Source organism: Sorex fumeus, unplaced genomic scaffold (assembly GCF_029834395.1).
Source record: "Sorex fumeus unplaced genomic scaffold, SorFum_2.1 ptg000063l, whole genome shotgun sequence".
NCBI classification, from domain to species: Eukaryota; Metazoa; Chordata; class Mammalia; order Eulipotyphla; family Soricidae; genus Sorex; species Sorex fumeus.
This window is the reverse complement of record NW_026606120.1, coordinates 48,912,848-48,932,189: the sequence shown is the minus strand read 5'-3', so window position 1 is coordinate 48,932,189 and position 19,342 is coordinate 48,912,848. Positions and strand designations below refer to the sequence as shown.

The following is a 19,342-nucleotide window of genomic DNA, read 5'->3' as shown; positions in this document are numbered from 1 at the left end:
AGGAGCAGGGCGACACCAGCTGAGAAGATGATGTTCCTTTTGGTGCCACCAGCACCTTCCCCAGGGCCACTTAGGGGCAGGAAAGGCCAGGCACAGTGGCACAGAGTTGGGTTAAAAGGTCCAATTTATTAGGGGTTTCACTGCAGATAATGCTGCCTTTTCTGGAGCGGATTGGATTTCACATAGAACGGTCTCCCATGCAGCAGCAGCTAGCTAGATGTATTCAGCTCCCCCAAGCTTAGGGTGGCACAGAGCAACAAGCTGTTCCTCTGATGCCTTTCTACCTCCTTTCCATGGACTTCTCGCCAAAGATGGATGCCTTCAAGAACCCTGCAGCCCATTCTTCCCTTGGCTCCAGCTAAGCCCAAAGCCCTCCCCAACCCCCCAAAGGAACCCAGTGAGAGGGAGAGAGAACAGCAGAAGGGGGTGCTCAACGACAGGCGTGAACATGTTTATTCTTCACCTGGTCTCCTGGGCCTCAACTGAGATTGGGGTTTGATGCTGGGGGAGATTTTCTCTTGCTCACCTTCTTGGTCGATGAGGTCTTTGCTCCGGGCTTCTTGGCCTGGGGCAAGTTTTTGTCTTTCTTCCTGGGCAATGACTCCACGATATCTTCACTGGGGGAGAATATTTCCCGCTTGGGGTCATTGTAACTGTCCTCACTCTCCAACTCTTCCCGGCTTTCAGGGCTGGACTCAGACGTCCTAGCCAGCTCTCTCGGGCATAGAGATCGGCTGTCTGGAGGTGAAGATTCCGCTTTAACAGCGCTTTTCTTCTTTATCAACTTGCTCTTCTTCTTTTTTTTAGGTTTTATCTTCTCATCCGTGTCCTCCTCCTTTTCTTTCTCTTTTTCCTTTTTCTTCTTGATCTTCTTGATAGTCTTGTTGCCCTGGGGTTTCCCTGTGGGGCTCTCGGAGCGCCAGATGGTGATGGGAGCTGTAGAGTCCGCGGTGCCTGTGACTGGGCCTGTCTCTGTGGGTGAGGCAGAACCCGTCTGGTTGGGGATGGGAGATTTACTTCCTTCTTCCTCTTCTTCTTCTTCTTCTTCCTCCTCCTCCTCCTCCTCCTCCTCCTCCTCGGCCTCCTCCTCTTCCACATTTAAGTCATCTGCTCCGCATTCATGGTGGAAGGGATGGTGGATCACTGCCACAGAGACGGGCCTGTAGTTTTTGCACCTGGAAGAAGACAGTAGCAGAGTAAGTTGACAGAGATCACACGGGCCGGTGCCCCATCCACAGGCTCAGGATTCCCAGCCAGCTACCCTCGCCCATATTCCCGCCAACTCACAAGTCATACCAGAATTGGTCCGCACACTCCTCCTCTGGTATAACTTCAAAGCAAGGGGTCTGGATGATGTTGAAACAGGTTGGGCCTCCATCTCGGGAGCAGGTCGGGCCCGGATTTCGGGAGCTGGTGCCATCTACCTTCTCTGAGCAGTCCTTCAGCCTGCCAGAAAGAGGTTTCAGTCTGGCTCCCACACCTCTGTGACTGCCCAGGGCCCCAGAACAAGAATCATAAGAAACAGCCCTGGGGGGCCAGAGTTTGCCTTGCACGCAGCTAGCCCAGGTTCAATCCCTGGCATCCCATATGGTCCCCTGAGCAATGCTAGGAGTAATTCCTGAGTGTAGAGCCAGGAGTAACCCCTGAGCATTACCGGGTGTGACCCAAAAGCCAAAAAAGAAAAAAAGCTCCTGAGTTTCAAAAAACCTCCCCATAGTACAACTTTGAACCTAACTCTACCCCTGAGTCTCCTTGGCCCCAGGTTCCCCTAAGGAGAAAGACCCTTACCTGGTATCACAGTCACAATGGCCAACAGTATGCAGGTGCAGGTTGTGGTGGCCACAGTCTGCAGTGTAGGGATGGATGAGATGCCCACCACATTGCTTATGTTGCCAGCAGCACCTCTCAGCATCTTTGAGGTCACCTGAGGGGGTAGGATCTGGGTCACTGTAGTAGCAGGAGCAGCAGACCTCTGCCACTCCCCTGCCCAGCTCAGTTAAAAGTTTCACCCAGTTACCTTGCTGCCAACAGCAGCCCTGTGAGTTCTTTAGTAGAAGTAACTCAGTCCAGTGGAAATGCTGAGCCTCACCCTAAGTCCACTGATTTTTCTTTATTCTGGGCCACACCTGGCAGTGTTCAGGGTGACTCCAGGCTCTGCACTCAGGAATCACTCTGGTGGTGCTCGAGGGGACCATATGGGGTGCTGGGGATTGAGCCCATCCCAGAGTCAGCCACATGTAAAGCAAGTGCCCTACCCGCTATACTCTCTCCAGCCCCTCTGTTCACTGATGAGTCGGCCTGCTCTCTGCCCCCGCCCCAGAACATGTCTGAGTCACAGTAGGTTTTCACCAGGTCCCTCTCCCTCTCGCTCATCCCCTCCCTGGCCTTAACCAACTAAGTGTGGAAGAAAGCCTGGTCCTCACTGGTTGCCACCTGCCCTTCAGCCAGAGGTGGGGTATTACAGCACCACGGCCCCCCTCCACAGGATGCCTGGGTAGGGAAGACTCTGGAGCCACATGGAAGACAGGAGCGTCCCCACCGAACTCTCTGCAATAAGAAGCAGCAGCCATAGCATCCTCGGTTCATGTTCCCACACAGGTGCAGCGGGCTGGGGACAGCCCCCAGGGCCTCAGGAGCCACTCTAGCTATCAGGCCTGCAAACCTTCCCTTTCCCCTTCTCCAAGCTCCTTTTCTCCCTCCTGGCACCTTTTTCCACATTCATTCTTTGTTGGGCTGGAACAATAGCACAGCGGGTAGGGCATTTGCCTTGCATGCGGCCAACCCGGGTTCGATTCCCAGCATCCCATATGGTCCCCTGAGCACCGCCAGGGAGTAATTCCTGAGTGCAAAGCCAGGAGTAATCCCTGAGCATCGCTGGGTGTGACCCAAAAGGAAAAAAAAAAACAACATTCATTCTTTGTTACTGTTTTAGGTCACACCTGATGGTGCTCAGGGTCTGTCTGTGTTCAGGGATCACTCCTGGTGGGGCGTGGGGAACCATATGGGGTCGATTGTTATTCGTCGATTGCCTCGAGCAGGCCCCAGTAACGTCTCCTTCATCCTGGCCCTGAGGTTATATTCAAGGCTCTTTAGGAGAATGAGATCCATCATTGTTACTGGTATTTGGCATATTGCGTACACCACGGGGAGTTTGCCAGACTCTGCCGTGTGGGCAGGCTACATTCGGTAGCCTGCCAGTTTGTCAAAGTAGGAATGAGATGTCATAATAAGATGTCGCGCGGCCGCAAATGCGGCCGCACGGTTCCGGGAGCTGGTTTTTATAGTCTCAGTGTCTTGGCTGCTGATGGGATTACACGGCGCCAGGGGGCCAGTTGGTGGGTTGACCCCCGCCTACTGGAATTTGGAGGATCTGGGTGGAGGATGCTCGACTCCAATCCGAGTAGGCTTGGAGATCTCGGCCCCAGAACCCACGTGGCTTTGTCCCTCTGCCGGTACCTTCAGGTGTGCGGAGAGTGGTCTCAGCATGGTGGTGGCTGGTCTTGGAGGTCTTCAGCTGCCGGGGCCCTGGTCAGGGCGGGGAGGAAAGCTCAACCCGCTCCCCTCCAAGGGACTCCGGGAAGGAACACCCAGGCGCGGGGGCAGAGACTGCACTGTTCTCGTCCGGGATCTGGATTTTATAGTCTCTGAGTCTTGGCCGCTGATGGGATTACACGGCGCCAGGGGGCCAGGTGGTGGGTGTGACCCCCGCCTACTGGAATTTGGAGGATCTGGGTGGAGGATGCTCGACTCCAATCCGAGTAGGCTGGGAGATCTCGGCCCCGGAACCCGCGTGGCTTTGTCCCTCTGCCAGTACCTTCATGTGTGCGGAGAGTGGTCTCAGCATGGTGGTGGCTGGTCTTGGAGGTCTTCAGCTGCCGGGGCCCTGGTCAGGGCGGGGAGGAAAGCTCAACCCGCTCCCCTCCAAGGGGCCCCGGCGAGGAATAGCCAGGCACGGGGGCAGGCATATGGGGTACTGCAGATCAAACCTGGGTAGGCCACGTGCAAGGCACTATCTCTCCAGTCACATGCAAGGCACTATCTCTCCATCCCCTCACATAACACCTTTTTTTTGGGGGGGGGGGGGTTGGGCCACACCCAGCTGGGCTCAGGGAAGTACTGTGTGGTGCCAGGGACTCTAAACTAGACCACAGTAATTGCATGCAAGAGAAGTACTCTACCTCCTATGCTATGTCTCCAGCCCATTTGTCTTTTTCCCTGCCTCTTGACTCAAGTTCCCATTCCGCATCCATTCTCTACCATCCTTAGAGCTACAAAATTGAGTGACATCCTCAGCCTGAGCCCTTCTACCCTTAGAAAGAAAACAGATGCTGGCTTATGCTTTCAAGCTCGTGTTCTTGGGGCTGTGAATGAGAGTACACCAGGAAGGGTATTTGCCTTGCACATAGCCAACCCTGCATCTCATATGATCCCCTGAGCATCACCAGCAGTAATTCCTGAGTGCAGAGCCAGGAGTAACCCCTGAGCATCACCTAGTGTGACCCAACAAGAAGAAAAAAAATCCAGTCCGGGTGTGTTCTCCCTTACGTGGATCTTTCTCTTACGCATATTCCTCTTTCTCCCCATGTCTAAGTAAATTTTGTTTGATAAAAACTATTTTGTCACTGAAAAGAGAGAGAGAGAGAGAGAGAGAGAGAGAGAGAGAGAAAGAGAGAGAAGATACCATGTCTCCTTTTCACAGAGCAGTAGGAGGTTGGTGTTGAGTGAATGACCCAGAGAACGGCTGCCCACTCTTTTGCTCAGTCTAACACAAATCCTCCTTCACACACTGGAATCTCCCAGACTCCACCCCACTGCTTCATTAACCCTCCCGAAAGCCCTGGGACCAAGGTTTCACATACCAGAGCAGAGAGGACAAGGCATCTTCCTGCAGTTCCCTCCTGGACTCCCACCGTGCCCACCTAGAGAAAAAAGCTGGTGAGTACTAATTGAGGTGCTGTGACTGGCCAGTTCCCTTTAAAGAGACCAGGAGCATTGTACATTTTTCCAGACCCCCGGGGAGTCCTGAATGGGAACAGACCTCATACTGGCCACTCAGCAGGATTTAACCCAGGTTGTGGGTTTGTTCATCCAAGTGACTGAACAAATACTTGATTTTTTTTTCTTTTTGGGTCATACTCAGCAATGCTTAGGGATTACTCTTGGCTCTGCACTCAGGAATTACTCCTGGTGGTGCTTGGGGGACCATATGGGATGTCAGGGATCAAACCCAGGTTGGCTGCGTACAAGGCAAATGCCCTACCAACTGTACTATCACTCCAGCCCACTTTCCCTGCATGTGTCTAACTCACATTCGACATCAGCACCACAGAGAGTCCCCTGAGCACCACCAGGAGTGATCCCTGAGCACTGCCAAATGTTAACACACCATCCTTACCTTCCCCCTCCCCACCAATTTTATTTTTAATTTTAAGTGCTATGTAAAGAGAGAGAAAGGGTGTTTGTGGATTCCAGAGAGGCCCTCTATGTGAGGGTGAGGGAGCCAGGTAATCTTTTAGGACTAAACATCCCCCTTCTCCCTCCCTCCCAGACCACTCCACCTGATGAAGTTTGAGGTTCCCCTGGACTCACCTTCAGCCGAAAGGGTAGATGCATCAGTGCTAGAAGGCACACCAGCCAGCAGGGCTCCTCTCTCCCAGCATGGTAACCTGTTTACACCTGAGAAACGACAGAGTAGCAGCAACAGCACCTCTCCCCCACCCCATGCCATTCATTCACCAGACACTTCAGAACCCAGCTGCACCCTGCAGATGCAGAGGTTAAAAACCCACAGAGGGGGCTGGAGCGATAGTACAGCGGCTAGGGCATTTGCCTTCCATGCAGCTGACCTGGGTTCGATTCCCAGCATCCCATATGGTCCCCCGAGCACTGCCAGGAGTAATTCCTGAGTGCAGAACCAGGAGTGTGCATCACCGAGTGTGACTCAGAAAGAAAAAACAAAACAAGGACGATAACAAAAAAAATCCAGAAGAGTCCCTGCTGTTAGGGTTGGAGTCTTAGTGACACTTGCCTTATACACAGCTGACCCAGCTTGGATCTCTGGCACCCTATAAGGTCCCCATACGGTCCCTGAGCCTCACCAGGAGTAAGCCCTGAGCACTGCCAGATGTGGATCAAAACAAAGAAGTTTTTAAAAGGAGTCCCTGTTTTCAAGGGGCTTGAGGAGGGAGTGGAAGGAAACTGGAGATTTGCAGAAGAGGTGAGGACAGTTGTGGGATGCAGACCCTGACTCAAAGGAAGACCCGTGGGAGCAGAGAATAAGGTCCCCCGCTGAGCTGGTGGGATGGGTAAGGACAGGGGGATACTGTCCTTATTACTGCCAAATCTGCGGTAATGAATAGGAGTGAGCCAGAGTCTGGGCCAAGGGTCATCACATCACAGGGCATGTGGAGTCTGGTCCGAGGCCATCAGAGCAGAACTCCAACTGAGTCAGCACTTCCCCCAGGGCAGAGGCTGCCATTTTCCTTTTCTTCCCACAGTTAGCTTTGGGGCCCTGGAAACGGGGCCTGTTTCAGAAGGAAGCAGGGCACTTCAGCTCAGCCTCAGTGGCATTTGATAATGTGCCTACAGGTCCCTGGTTACCTCAGTAAGTACCTCAAATCTGAATAAATGAAACTTCAAGGAACTGGCCTGGAAACTCATTTCCTGCCTTCTTTTCATCTCATCTCGCTTGTCCCTGTGACCTCTTCTGTAAACTGTTCTTTTGGTGCCTGTGATAGAGCTTTCTGATCTTCTTCTTCCTTCTCTATCTTTTTAGTTCTTTCCTAACTCCCTACTATCTCTCCTTCCCCTACCACAGCCATTACACTAGTGATTGCCTGGGTCCTGCTTGTGTTGCTGCCTTAGAAGATGCGCTAAGCTTGTCTTAGACGATGTCATCCACTCCACGGTTTCAATACCTGCCAATACAGTGACATAAATCTGGGATCCAGGGACAAGGCTCAAAGGACTAGAACATATGCATTGCATGTGGGAGCCCCGGGGATCACACCACATGCTCCCTCCCTGCCCTGGCCAACACTGTGACTGTTCTTTTTATTTTCTTTCTTTTTTTTTTTTTTTTTGTGGGAGGTTACACCCAGTGCTCAGGGGTTACTTCTGATTCTACAATCAGGAATTACTCCTGGTGTTGTTCGGAGGACCATTTGGGATGTCCAGGATCGAACCCGGGTCGGCCACATGCAAGGCAAATGCCCTACCAACTGTACTATTGCTCTGGCCGAATCCCCCACAAACCTCTTCTCCCTTCCCTTCAACCTTTTTGTGTCTTCCATTCCAGAGAGCAGCAGACACATCCCTTACTTCTACACCAACATGATGACCATATCTTATAATGCCTTCTCCCTGCCCTAACATTTGTGAGTCTTGGTTCAAGGCTGAGAGCAGCAGAAGCAGCCTGCCTGACGTCCTCCCTCCTTTCACTATCCTCAGTGCAGTCAGACTTGAGTTTTCGAAAATGCCAGCCAATCCACCATGTTATTCCCCTTAAATGACATTTCATTGCCTTCAGGAGGAGGTACAAACTCCTTATTGTGACATGACCAGCCCACAGAACTTGGGCTCTCTGATTCATGAATTATCAGTCCCTCCCACCTACCCGTTCCTCTACTTTTCTCCTGCCACCCACTCCCAGACACACCTGTTCATCTTGGAAAGAACAGTTTGGGGCCAAAATGACAGTAAGGTAGGTAGGGCACTTGCCTTGCACACCGCCAACCTGGTTTCAATCCCGGTATCCCATATGGTACCCCAATTGCCACCAGAAGCAATCCCTGCCAAACACTGCCAAATTGGCCCAAAAGGAAAAAAAAAACTCAAAAACAAAACCTACGGGGCTGGAGAGAGAGCACAGCGGGTAGGGCGTTTGCCTTGCACGCGGCTGACCTGGGTTCGATTCCCAGCATCCCATATGGTCCCCTGAGCACCGCCAGGAGTAACTCCTGAGTGCAGAGCCAGGAGTAACCCCTGTGCATCGCCAAGTGTGACCCAAAAAGAAAAAAAAAAAACACTACCCACTTATCGAGTAGTAGTGTCATATCTCGTGCACCTTTCCCTGGCCTTGGTAACCTTCACGCATTTTGTGTTTAGCAACCTGAGAACAAGGTCCATATTTCTTTTGACTCTATCTTTACAGATTCTAGGATATGGGGGTGATCAATAAATGTTTGGGGGGGCTGTTTTAAAATTTTATTTTGCTTTCTGGGCCACACACGGTGGGGTTCAGGGACTTATGTGTGCCAGGGGTCAACCCTGGGTCGTCTGTGTGCAAGAAAAGCACCTATCTCTGTACTACCACCCCGGTTCCCCTGGCTTATGTTCTTTTGGCGTCTACTTAATGATCCTATCCAAAACCTGTCCTGTCCCCTATCACACTACTTTGAATTCCCTCCCAGCCAGTTCCTTACCCGCTAGAATCTAGACTGACCCAGCCCTAACTCCACTGGCTCCTTTATACAGCCTGGGCCAGGGCCAGTGTCCTTGCTCTATTCAGAGTCACCAAGAAAGGGGGTCATTGTGCAGGCTCTACTCCCACTCATCCAAAGCCCCCTAAGGCCCCCTGAGGTTGTTTGCGGGGGCTGGAATATAGTGGCTGTCCCTTCTCCCCAAGACGCAGGGCTCCAGCCGGAGCAGGAGCCCAGAACGACTAGGACACATTAAGGGAACGAGGTTGAAGAAGAAATTTCCTCCGATTGACGAGGAAAAACTTAAGAGAATGGGCACTGGTGGAGGGATGGGTATTTGATCATTGTATGATTGAAATCCAAGCACAAAACTTCGTAAGTCTACAGCTGTACCTCATGGTATGTCACTAATAAAAATTAAAGAAAGAAAGATGGATCCTCCCAGATCAAAACAAACAAACAAAAACAAACTTAAGAGAAGCTGGTGATCTCTTTCTGAGGAGGCATTATCAGGCGCCGGGAACAGAACTCACAGGAGATGCTCACTGGTACCGCACTCTCCCTGCCCTGCGGATGGACGAGCTCCCCCGGCCTTTGAGGCATCCTGGGACGAGGTTCTAGGTGGATTCCCGGACCAGCCGGGCGTACAGGGGGAAGAAGGAAGGGAGGAAGGGAGGGAAGGTCTACGGGAGGGAAACGGGGAGCGGGGCAGGCGCGGCGCGTCTCTAGGAAAAATCCGCCCCGACCCCGCCCCCCAGTTCAGGGGGATTGTGATGTCACGTGGAAGCCCAAGACCCCCCCACCCCCCAGCTCTGAGTCTTGGAACCGTGCACCCGCGGTGGCCGAGTGGGCGCCGGACCCTGGGCTCCAGCCCAGCCCCGTACTTCCCGGGCAGCCGCTGCCCGGCGCCCGGCCTGTCTGCCCTGCAGCCCGCGGCGGCCCCTTGGGCTACACCGAGCGCCCCAGCCGCCCCCGCGAGCCGACTCCCGGGTCCCCAGGGCCCGCAGTACTCAATCACTGGCCCGGGGCGGCCGGGAGCCCGGCCCCGGCCCCAGCCCCGCCCCGGCCTGGGTCCCGCCTCCCCGTTCGACCGCGGGCGGCGAGCCCGCCGCCGAGCCCCGCCCCGCCGTACCGTTCTTCTCGGCCCAGGCTTTGGCCAACGCCTTCTCGGCCTTGTTTTCTTCAGTCCATCTTTCGATCGTCAGTGTTGTCCTGACCCACATGGCTTTAGCCTCTTACCGAAGTCCGGCCCTTGAGCTTATGTGTGGCGGAGCCGACCCTGTACCCCAATCTCAGCTTCGCCCGGGCCCGGTCCCTAACTCCGCCTCATGCTTGCCCGCCCCGCACCCCTCCCCCCACGTTCTAGACCTTGTTGGCAACCCGAGTGTAACCGCGCTCTTCATCCGGGGCCTTCCGGGTCCCTCCAGGCGCCCCGGGCTCCCGCTTGGAGCTTGAGGCTCTTCCTGTAGAGTTCAGGCCTGAAACCCTGTCTCGGCCGCCCTGCTCCGGCCCTCAGCCCCATCCCCGCGCGGCTACTCCCGGGCCCAGATTTAACCAGCCCCTCCGCGACCCTGCGATTCTCCAACGCCTCTGCGCCGTTTGGAACCGATGCCCGGTCCTGCGGCGCTCCCCCACCTTCCCGGAGCCCTCCCGGTCTCCAGCCCACCGAAGTCCTTGGGGGGAGACATCACCCGCTATCTAGCGTCCGTTTTCTCTCTCTGTCTCGGTTTCTCTCTCCTTCTCTCCTTCCCCCTCCGCCCAGAGTCCCCTCCTCACAGATTCAGCAATAAGGACCTAATGCAGGTTCCTAGGTCCCCTGTGGCATTTTGCCTCCCCACCCGGCCTCCCCCACCTAGGCCCTGTCCTAACTGACTCTGCTTGTGACCCCCTTCTCCTCATCCAGGGAGCTCCCAGTCTCAGACAGTATTTTCTGTTGTTGTTGCTTTGTTTTGTTTTCCTATCACACCTGGTGATGCTCAGGGGTTACTCTTGGCTCTGCACTCAGTAATTGCTCCTGATGGTACTGGGGCAGGGGAGCCGGGGAGCCATTTGGGATGCCGGTGCTAGAATCCCAATCAGCCACATGCAAGGTGAATGTCCTACCCAATTGTCCTACCCATTGAACTGTTGCCCTAGCCCCAGTCCCAGGCAATATTGCCCAATAAAGATACCAATCCTGTGCCAGAGTCTTGGTCACTCCTTGCAGAATAGTTGGTATAGGCAGGGAAGACTGCTAAAAGCACTGGATCCAGGGTTTGAGCACCACTGTTAAGTGGGCCTTCCCATGACACTGCAGGGTGTCACTCAGAAACAAAAATGAAAGTTCTAGGAGCCAGAACAAGGGTAGGATAAAAGCAAAAAAAAAAAAAGTTATTCCAAGATATTATTGTTTTCTTATTTTGTTGTTGGCGGGGACAACACATCATGCCTTGCTCCCAATGATGGTAGAGGACGAGGACTATGCAGTATTTTAGTACTCGGGGCACTATGCAGAATGAGGGTTCCTGCATGCCAAGCCTGTGCTCCAACTGTTTAGGCTAACATCCTAACTCCTAATGCTTATTTCATTCGAGCAACCTCTTGTACCTCTTTAGGAGCAAGGTCATTGCATTCAGGATCACCTACATATATCCCTCCCACCACAAGTCCCAAGGACAGGATACACACTCCCCACACAACCAGTATACAAAAGAATCCCACCCACCATACATGAATGCAGCAGGCACATGCCCCTCGAAGGCACTGCCTGGAACACAACCAACTCTGCTCTCCACAGCCCATGCAGCACTAGCCCGCAGCGGTGAGGGCAGGCTTCCTATGCACATATGCGTGTGGGCACACACGAGTTATAGGGTAAGTACAAGGTGTAGTGAGCACAGTCCTGTGAGGTAACATATAGGAAACAATTCCAGGAGAGTGTATAAGTGTTAGAGCCACGTCACTAACATTCTCCACATTTTATTCTTTACTTTCTCTACCAAACTCCAAAGCACGGATGATCCTTTAAGATTCCATCCTTGGGGGACCAGAGTGATAGTACAATGGGTAGGGTACTTGCGTTGCATGCAGCTAATCCAGGATTGATCCCTGGCATCCCATATGGTCCCCAAGCCCTCCTGCAGTGATTCCTGAGTGCAGAATCAGGAGTAACCCCTGATTATTGCTGGTGTGGCCCCAAAACAAAAGACAAACATGTTTACCCATGCTTTCTCAGATGGCATCAGGCTATATATGTCCCTCCATTGCTAGTCAGATGCTGAGATTCTTTTTTGGGGAGAGGGGTCACACTTGGCAATGCACAGGGGTTACTCCTGGCTCTGCGCTCAGGAATCATTCCTGGCGGTGCTCAGGGGGCCATATGGAATGCTGGGAATCAAACCCAGGTCAGCTGCGTGCAAGGCAAACACCCTCCCTGCTGTGCTATGGCTCCAGCCACTATTCTGAGATTCTTCCAGCCAATCCTTGGCTGTAAACCAGATGGCAACAGTGAGTTAGGTTCTTGGTCATTTACCCCCCAAAGTTTTTTTCCCCCTTTTTCTTTTTGAGGACAAACTCAGCAGAGTTCAGGTCTTACTACTCAGGGGTAACTCCTAGTGATGCTAGGGGGAACATGTCTGGTGCTGAGGACTGAACCTGAGACAGTCAAAGCATCTTCCGTACTTGACTATCTGGCCAGCCCCAGACTAAGGATTTTGAGTGCTTTATGCTATTTTATCCATGAAGCCTCATTAGAATACCAGCTCCATTTTTCGGACGAAGAAACTTTAGCCCAGGGGATAACTGGTTTACTTATGGCCCCAGGCAGACAGCATGGTTTTAAACATGGGTGCTCCTCTCTCATGGCTTATTTTAGGGGGCACGGGGAAGTTTATTTCAGTGGAAGGATGCAACACAGGACCTCATGCATGAAGGGCAAGTGCTAAGCAACAACCCCAATATCCAAATGCTTTTTTCTCTTTTTCAACTTAGTTTTTTAATGACATTTTTATGTGTGTAGTTTTGGGGCTACAACCGTGAGCACTTGAAGGTTGATCTGTGCAGTACTTAGAGGATCATGCAATGCCTTGGGACTGAAACTAGGCCTCCTGCAAGCAGAGCATGCACTTGGCCCATTAAGCTAGCTCTTCAAGCCCCATTTTAATCAAATTTTAATATATAAAAATAGAACTATTTGTAATTTTATGGGGTTTTGTGTGTGTGTGTGTGTGTTGTTTTGTTTGTGGGGCACATCTGGTGGTGTTCAGGGCTTACTCCTGGCTCTGCACTCAGGAATCTCTCCTGGTGGGCTCAGGGGACCATATGGGATACCGGGTTCAGGGAACTAGGTGGGGTGCCAAGGATCCAACCCAGTGGGCCGTGTGTAAGGTAAGCGCCCTACCTGCTATATTATCATTCTGGACTTAATGATAGAAATTTAGGGGCCAGAGTGATAGTACAGCGGGTAGGGCATTTGCCTTGCATGCAGCCAACAGAAGTTCAATCCCCAGCACTTCATTGTCCTCCGTGCACTGCCAATTCCTGAGTAATTCCTGAGTATAGGTAGAGTCAAGAGTAACCACTGATCACTGTTGGGTGTGACCCCAAAACAACAACAACAAAGGTAGAAATTTAGGGAAGGAATGGTTTTTCAAAGCTAACCCAATCTGGGGCTGGATCAGTAGCACAGCTGGTAGCTCATTTGCCTTGCATGCGGCTTACCTGGGTTCGACTGCCAGCATCCCATAGGGTCCCCTGAGCACCACTAGGGGTAATTCCTGAGTGCAGAGCCAAGAGTAACCCCTGTGCATAGGCAGGTGTGAACCCCCCCTCCAAAAAAAGCTAACGTAATAAGCTTAGCCACCCAATAAGCATAGCCTTGCCTTGAAAACTTGGTTCTATAGCACCCAGTCAGCATAAGTCCTGCATAGGGGCCCCAGGTCTGGAATTCCAGCAAGACACTGCAAGACAATGGTTGATGCAAGACAACCAACCATTCAGATCTGCTCATTCCACATCCCTTACTTCCAACAAAGGACTTGAGACCCAAACTGTGAAGAATAGATTTTAATGCATAAGGCACAGCGTGAAGCTGAAATCAGGCCTCCTCAGGCCCCCTCACACCTAAAGGGCCCAGCACGGTGAGAAAAGCCACGGGGGCTTTCTCCTCAGTGCTGGGCAGCCTGGAAAACCCTGGAAACAGGGAGTGGCATCCAGTCTTTGGCATGATGCCTTGAGGCAGGAAGTGACTAGCACGGTCCCCTTCTGGGGACAGGTCACTGAGGCGCAGCTCTTTGGTCTGGAAACCAAAACTGTACAATGTCCTGGGGCTGAGCTCTGAGAGAGTTAAGGTAACACAGTGCCCCAGAGTTAGATGGTCTCTGGACAGTCCCCTCCTATCTCAGGGGCAACACGTGGGTTTCTTCTTGCTGGCAGTGAGATAGAGGTTGCTGTCATCACTGTTTATGCCTGCAGACAAAAGTGGGAAAAACGTGGAAGCTGGCATCAGAGATGCCCTAACATTCTCCGCCACCCTTGTCCAGGCAGGTACTCACGGACAACATCTGCAATGCGCCGGGCCCCCGATTTTTCCAGTTCAGCCAGCACGTTTGCTTCGAAGGTCAGTGCTGCAACACGGAAGAAGAATTCTCGGACGTTTTCACCTTCCAGACAGAAGACAGGTGGTCATGGGCAGTTCCAGGCCCGGAATGCCTGGCACAGCTCGGAGAGGGGAGAAAGAAGCAAGTAGCAAGAACTGCAACAGCCGAAGGCTTGAAGCCGCTGACTCACCTGTGAGAGATGAGACGGCCCAGTATTCCGCCTTCATCTCCTGGGCCATGCGGAGCGCATCTTTCTCCATCAGCACGTACTGAGCAGGAGTCTGCAGGACAGTCAGAGTCGTGGGCAGGAGGCTCGCCTCGGGCGGGGGGGCAGCCCGCCATCGGCACACTTACACTCAGGTCTTTCTTGGAACCCACAAGGAAAAGCAGTACACTGGAGGGGTCGTTCTCCTTGAGGGCATCTGCCAGCCACTGCCTGCCAATGGGTAAACAGCGAGGAGGGGGAGCTCGCCAGCCTCCACCACTAACACTGATGAGCTCACCACTCCCTTCGGGTTGAATTGTGGTCTTCTCCCTGGCACGCCCCGATACAGCCCTTTTCTCTCCAGAGCCCCCAGCATATGGCAGCATTTCCACCTACTTGGTATGCTCCAAGGAAGCCACATCATTCAGGTTGAAGACAATAATGACAGCTGGAAGACAGGTGAGAACAGTCGTGTTGGCACGACTCGCTCACTGCCACACCTCACATGCCCAGCCCCAGCCAGATTAGAAACCAGGTGTGCCCCTTTGCCCACCCGCTTACCTTGAGCTCCTCGGTAGTAGGTCGATGCAATGCATTTGAACCTCTCCTGACCTGCAGTATCCCAGCTAGGAGGAAAGAGGGGGTGGAACACACTGTGTGTGGGGATCAGGGCTGGAGGAAGGAATGGCTGGAAGGGTGGGGGAGCTACTCACAGCTGCAGGCTGAAGGGGACGCCCAGCACTTCAAATCGTTCCATTTCGAAGTCCACTCCAATGGTGGCCTTGTAATTCTTATCAAAGGTGTCCTTGCAGAACCTGAGAGGTACACGTGCTCTGGTCTTGAATGCAGTCCATCAGGCAAAGCCTGGCCACCCCTCCTTGCCCATCCTCATCCAGTTGAGCTCCCGTGTGCCCTTACCGATTAATGAGACATGTCTTCCCCACAGACAGGTCTCCCACCACAATCACCTTGGAAATCTTAAATCTGCTGGATGGGGTCAGAAAGAGAGAGAGTACATGGGTAAGGCACATGCCTTGCATGCAGCCAACAGGGCTATGATCTTCTGCACTGAATATGGTCCCACAGGCACCTCCAAGAAGGATCCCTGAATACAGAGGCAGGAGTAAGCCCTGAAACACTGCTAAGTATGGCTCCAAACTAAAAATAGGTTGGACACATATTAAGTGGGCACCAACTCATTCATTCACCTGAGTCCAGTGCTTTTTGGGGGGTGTGGAGAGTGGGCATAGCATACTATGTAGTGCCAGGGATCAAACCCATGTCTCCTGCATGCAAAACATGCATTCATGGGGCCAGAGCACAGTGGGTAAGGTTGCTTTCATTGCTCATGGTCAAACTCGTTTAATCCCTGACACCCCATTAAATGGTCCCTAAGCCCACCAGGAGTGATCCCTAAGCACAGAGCAAGGAGTAAACCCTGAGTACCAATGAGTGTGGCAAAAAAGAAAGAAAGAAAGAAAGAAAGAAAGAAAGAAAGAAAGAAAGAAAGAAAGAATCTATGAACTAAGCCCTTTAAGTTATCTCTTCATCCACTCCCCTCTTTTTTTTCTGGTGACAAAAAGGCAGGTGAACCCACACTGGGGTTACTATAAACATCAGATTCCCAAACAGCTTTCCTGGACAGAAGTACTGAGGAGGAATGCTTGGTGCTTCAATATTATAGGAATGAATTTGAATAGCAGCTCTTTTATGTACTAATGTGACTGTACAAGTTACTGGATTTTTTGTGTCTCCTTTTCAACATCTGTCAAGTAAAGGGGGTGGGTGGGGGAGATGGCATACCCAGAGGTGTGCTCAGGGATCACTCCTGGTGGGGCTCAAGGCACCAAATGGGGTGGTGCCAGGGATCAAACCCAGGCCTGTGTAATGTGCAGGCACCTTACACATTGTACTACCACTCTGGCCTTGGTATATCTTTTCCTGGCTGTTGTAAAGGCTGTTGTTAAATATGAAACAAGTATTCTATATTCTGAGATAATTCCCTCTCTTCTCACTTATGTTTTGACATCCCTGAAGTCAGAAATCCTCTTAAAATGATGGTGTTTCCTAAAAGACAATGAAGAGCCTGGTGAGATGGCACAGGGAGTAAGGAACTTGCCTCGCACACAGCCGAACCTGGCTCACCCCTCAGCAACAAGCCAGGACTAAGCCTTGAGCACAGCTGGATATGGCGAAAATACCTCCTCTTCCCCCAAATGATAACGAAATATGGATGCTCAATGGTGGCAATTGTTATTAGTGTTACTGTTTTATTTTGGGTTGTTTTGGACTTTTTGGGTCACACCCAGCGGTGCTTGGGATGCTGGGGATCATAGGTGTCAGCCATGTGCAAGGCAAACACCCTACCCGCTGTAGTCTATTGCTCTAGCTCCTGTGGTTTTGTTTTTTTATTTTTGGGGGGTTACACCTGGCAATGCACAGGGGTTACTCTTGGCTCTACACTCAGGAATTACTCCTGGCGGTGCTCAGGGGATCCTATGGGATGCCGGGAATCGAACTTGGGCTGGCTGCGTGCAAGTCAAACACCCTACCCGCTGTGCTACTGCTCCAACCCCCTGAGTTTTTTATTTAATTTTTTAAATTATTGTTATTATTATTTTTACCCAAGAGATTTATCCTTGATGGTTCTGCTTAGGGTCCAAGAGAGTGATCAGTGGGAAGCCAAGATGGGGACCACCCAATACTATAGGGCACTTTCTCTTTGGAATCTGTTGCCAGGAATGGAAATCCAGGTCGCTCCTGGTGGTGCTTGGGGACTATGTGGTGTCGGGAGGGAATTCAAGACTTGGGCATGCAGAGCATGTTCACTAGAGTTTAGTGCCACCTTAGTGCCACCTTTCTTCCCTACCTGCTCTCATAGGGCTCCCCACAACTCTGCTGCAAAGAAACACAGGCATAAAAAGTGGGGAGGAAGCGTTTATAGAGAGCAGAAGGCAGAGCATTGGCTTTGCACGCAGTGGACACGAGTTCAGTCCCTGGCAGCCAGGATGATGCCCTGAGCTCTACCAGAAGTGCACCCGGTGCACGGCGGGGTATGGCCCAAAAACGAACAAAGCGGGGTTGAAAAAGCGGGAGAAAGTTAAAATGGAGCCGCTGCAGGATGGCTGTAGTCGCGTGCTGGAGCGCAGGGTTCCGGGCCTCCCTTTCTTTGTACGTCTCTAACTCACCCCACGGTGCCTGTCCGGTGCTCCTGGCAGGCGCAGGTGACTCGGGGATGGAAGTCTTTGTGCACGTGCAAAGCGGCCTCCTTCCTCTGGCACTGAGAGGCACGGAAGAGAACGGGCTCACCCACTCCTGGCCCTGGTCCCGGCGCCAAGTAGCCGCGGGCGAGGGGTGCGGAGGGGACCACCCAGAAGCAGCAGGCCTAGCTGCAAGGCCGGGCTGGGTCCGATCCTCCCAGCGATTAAGCTGGCTCCTCCCCGCCCACACCCCACCGCAGCCAGATGCCCGACGTGGCCCTGGCGCCTACCTGGGGCAGCTCCGCCAGGACGCGGTCCCTCCGCACCGGCGCCAGAATGTTCATCTTGCCCGCGGCCTTGCGAGGCGCCCGGGGAAGGTGGCGAGGCTTGATTCGCCCCAGCGACCCGAGTCCGTGGAGACCCGACGATCACCCGCGACCGAGGCGTCCCGACGATCACTCGGGGCCACGGGGAGCCTGCGGGAGCCCGCGGCCTCGGGGACGCTACGGCCACTGCGGGCCACGGAGAAGAGACGATCACCCGGGGCCGGGGCGAACCCACAATCACCCGGGCTCGGGGCGTCCCGAAGATGACTCGGGGACGAGGAGACCCCTCCGCCTCCAGATGGGGGCGGGGAGCCTCGTCGGGGGGAGGCCGGGCCCGCGCAGACCCCACGATAACGCGGGGCCGGACCGTTCCTACAATGACTCGGGGCCGCGGAGCCCCGACGACAGCCCGAGGTGGTGACGGCCCGACCATAACAGAGCGGCCCGGGGGTGGGGGGCGCGGGGCGGCCCCGCCACAGGGGGTCTGTGTGACCGGGGACGGCGCCGCCAGGCCCGCGAGCTGCTGGAGGAGGGGGCGAGGGGCCCCGAGGCTGCAGGACCTAGCGCCCCGCTCGCCGCACCCTCCTCGGGCGCTGTAACCTGATCCCCGGAAATTCCTGGAGAAGGGCCGCCCCCCGCCCCTCGGAGGGCTGCTCGCGGCCCCGCCGCCCGCCCCGGCCTCCCCCTCCTCTCCTCCCCCGGGCTCGGCTCTCGCTCCCCCAGCAGTCGCCTCACCCCCGCACCTGGATGGCCTCCGCGGGGGCTGGAACCAGTCCAGAGAGGGATGCCCCCAGGCGGCTCCCCCTACACCTCCGTGTGCGGGGCTGCGCCTTCCCGGGACCCTTACCCCGCCGACTGGGCGAAGGGGAATCGGTGATTTGCTGCGCAGCATCTGGCTGCGCCTGGAAACTACTGGGAGGGGAAAGGGGGAGAAAAGGGGCCCAAGGAGAGGCGGCGCTTCCCGCCTCAACTCCAGGCCAAGACCGTGACTCACAGAATCTGCCCCCGCTTGCCCTTCTGGTGTGAGGTGGGGGCGGGCGAGGAAAGGGGGTGCCCACCGAGAATGAGACGCCCCAAGCCTGGTAGGTTTCGCTCCCAACTCTGCAGTGGAGACTGGGGCGGGGGGTGAGGGGCGGCGAAGACCAAGCCGTCTCCATCAATGGAGGAGAAAGGAAGGCTGGGAGGCCGGGCTCTAGCCTTTGAGGAGATTAGCGCTTCGGGGTCAGGGGGCTCCCCTCAAACGGGTCGTTCTTATCTGGCCCCACGGGGAATGTGCCTCCCGAGAACTGCTTGTAGCTGTGCACAACAGAGGACAGATCCTCAGAGAGGAAATCTGGTTTCCAAAGGGGAAAGGAAAGACAAAGTCATTGGGTGTATAGCCACAGACCCTCAGGGAAGCCAACTTAGGAGAAGCTCAAGTCAGCTCGCTGTCAGAAGGGAGGAGACTTGACTGAAGCTTCACCTGAACCAGCGAATCTGAGAAATCTGTGCACTGGGAGATTGGAAGATTTGGTGGATTTCCTCGACGATCGGGGTAATGCATGAAATTTATTGCAGGTAAAGATGTGACCACCCCCACAACTCCTCTGACACTATGCTTCTCCCGGACGCCTGA

General features: G+C 53.8%; 2 protein-coding genes across 4 annotated transcripts; both read right to left on the bottom strand.

The window, feature by feature from the left end:
• Window positions 1-280: 280 nt before the first annotated feature.
• PROCA1 (protein interacting with cyclin A1) lies at window positions 281-9,849 on the bottom strand. 2 transcript variants are annotated; one of them, XM_056127741.1, is made up of 6 exons: window positions 9,553-9,849; window positions 5,590-5,676; window positions 4,860-4,919; window positions 1,789-1,924; window positions 1,297-1,446; window positions 281-1,175 (listed from the first exon to the last, which is right to left on the bottom strand). In XM_056127741.1, the coding sequence occupies exons 1-6, from the start codon at window positions 9,641-9,643 to the stop codon at window positions 479-481; spliced, it is 1,221 nt and encodes a 406-aa protein (XP_055983716.1). In that variant the 5' UTR covers window positions 9,644-9,849; the 3' UTR covers window positions 281-478. The 2 variants fall into 2 exon arrangements, with proteins under 2 accessions (XP_055983716.1, XP_055983717.1); XM_056127742.1 differs by lacking the exon at window positions 9,553-9,849 and adding an exon at window positions 8,954-9,046.
• Window positions 9,850-13,448: 3,599 nt separating this feature from the next.
• RAB34 (RAB34, member RAS oncogene family) lies at window positions 13,449-18,628 on the bottom strand. 2 transcript variants are annotated; one of them, XM_056127743.1, is made up of 11 exons: window positions 18,575-18,628; window positions 17,692-17,913; window positions 17,390-17,481; window positions 15,120-15,188; window positions 14,915-15,016; window positions 14,763-14,827; window positions 14,598-14,649; window positions 14,351-14,432; window positions 14,187-14,277; window positions 13,952-14,059; window positions 13,449-13,865 (listed from the first exon to the last, which is right to left on the bottom strand). In XM_056127743.1, the coding sequence occupies exons 2-11, from the start codon at window positions 17,743-17,745 to the stop codon at window positions 13,798-13,800; spliced, it is 783 nt and encodes a 260-aa protein (XP_055983718.1). In that variant the 5' UTR covers window positions 17,746-17,913; window positions 18,575-18,628; the 3' UTR covers window positions 13,449-13,797. The 2 variants fall into 2 exon arrangements, with proteins under 2 accessions (XP_055983718.1, XP_055983719.1); XM_056127744.1 differs by having other exon boundaries at window positions 15,120-15,185; window positions 18,575-18,625.
• Window positions 18,629-19,342: the final 714 nt, after the last annotated feature.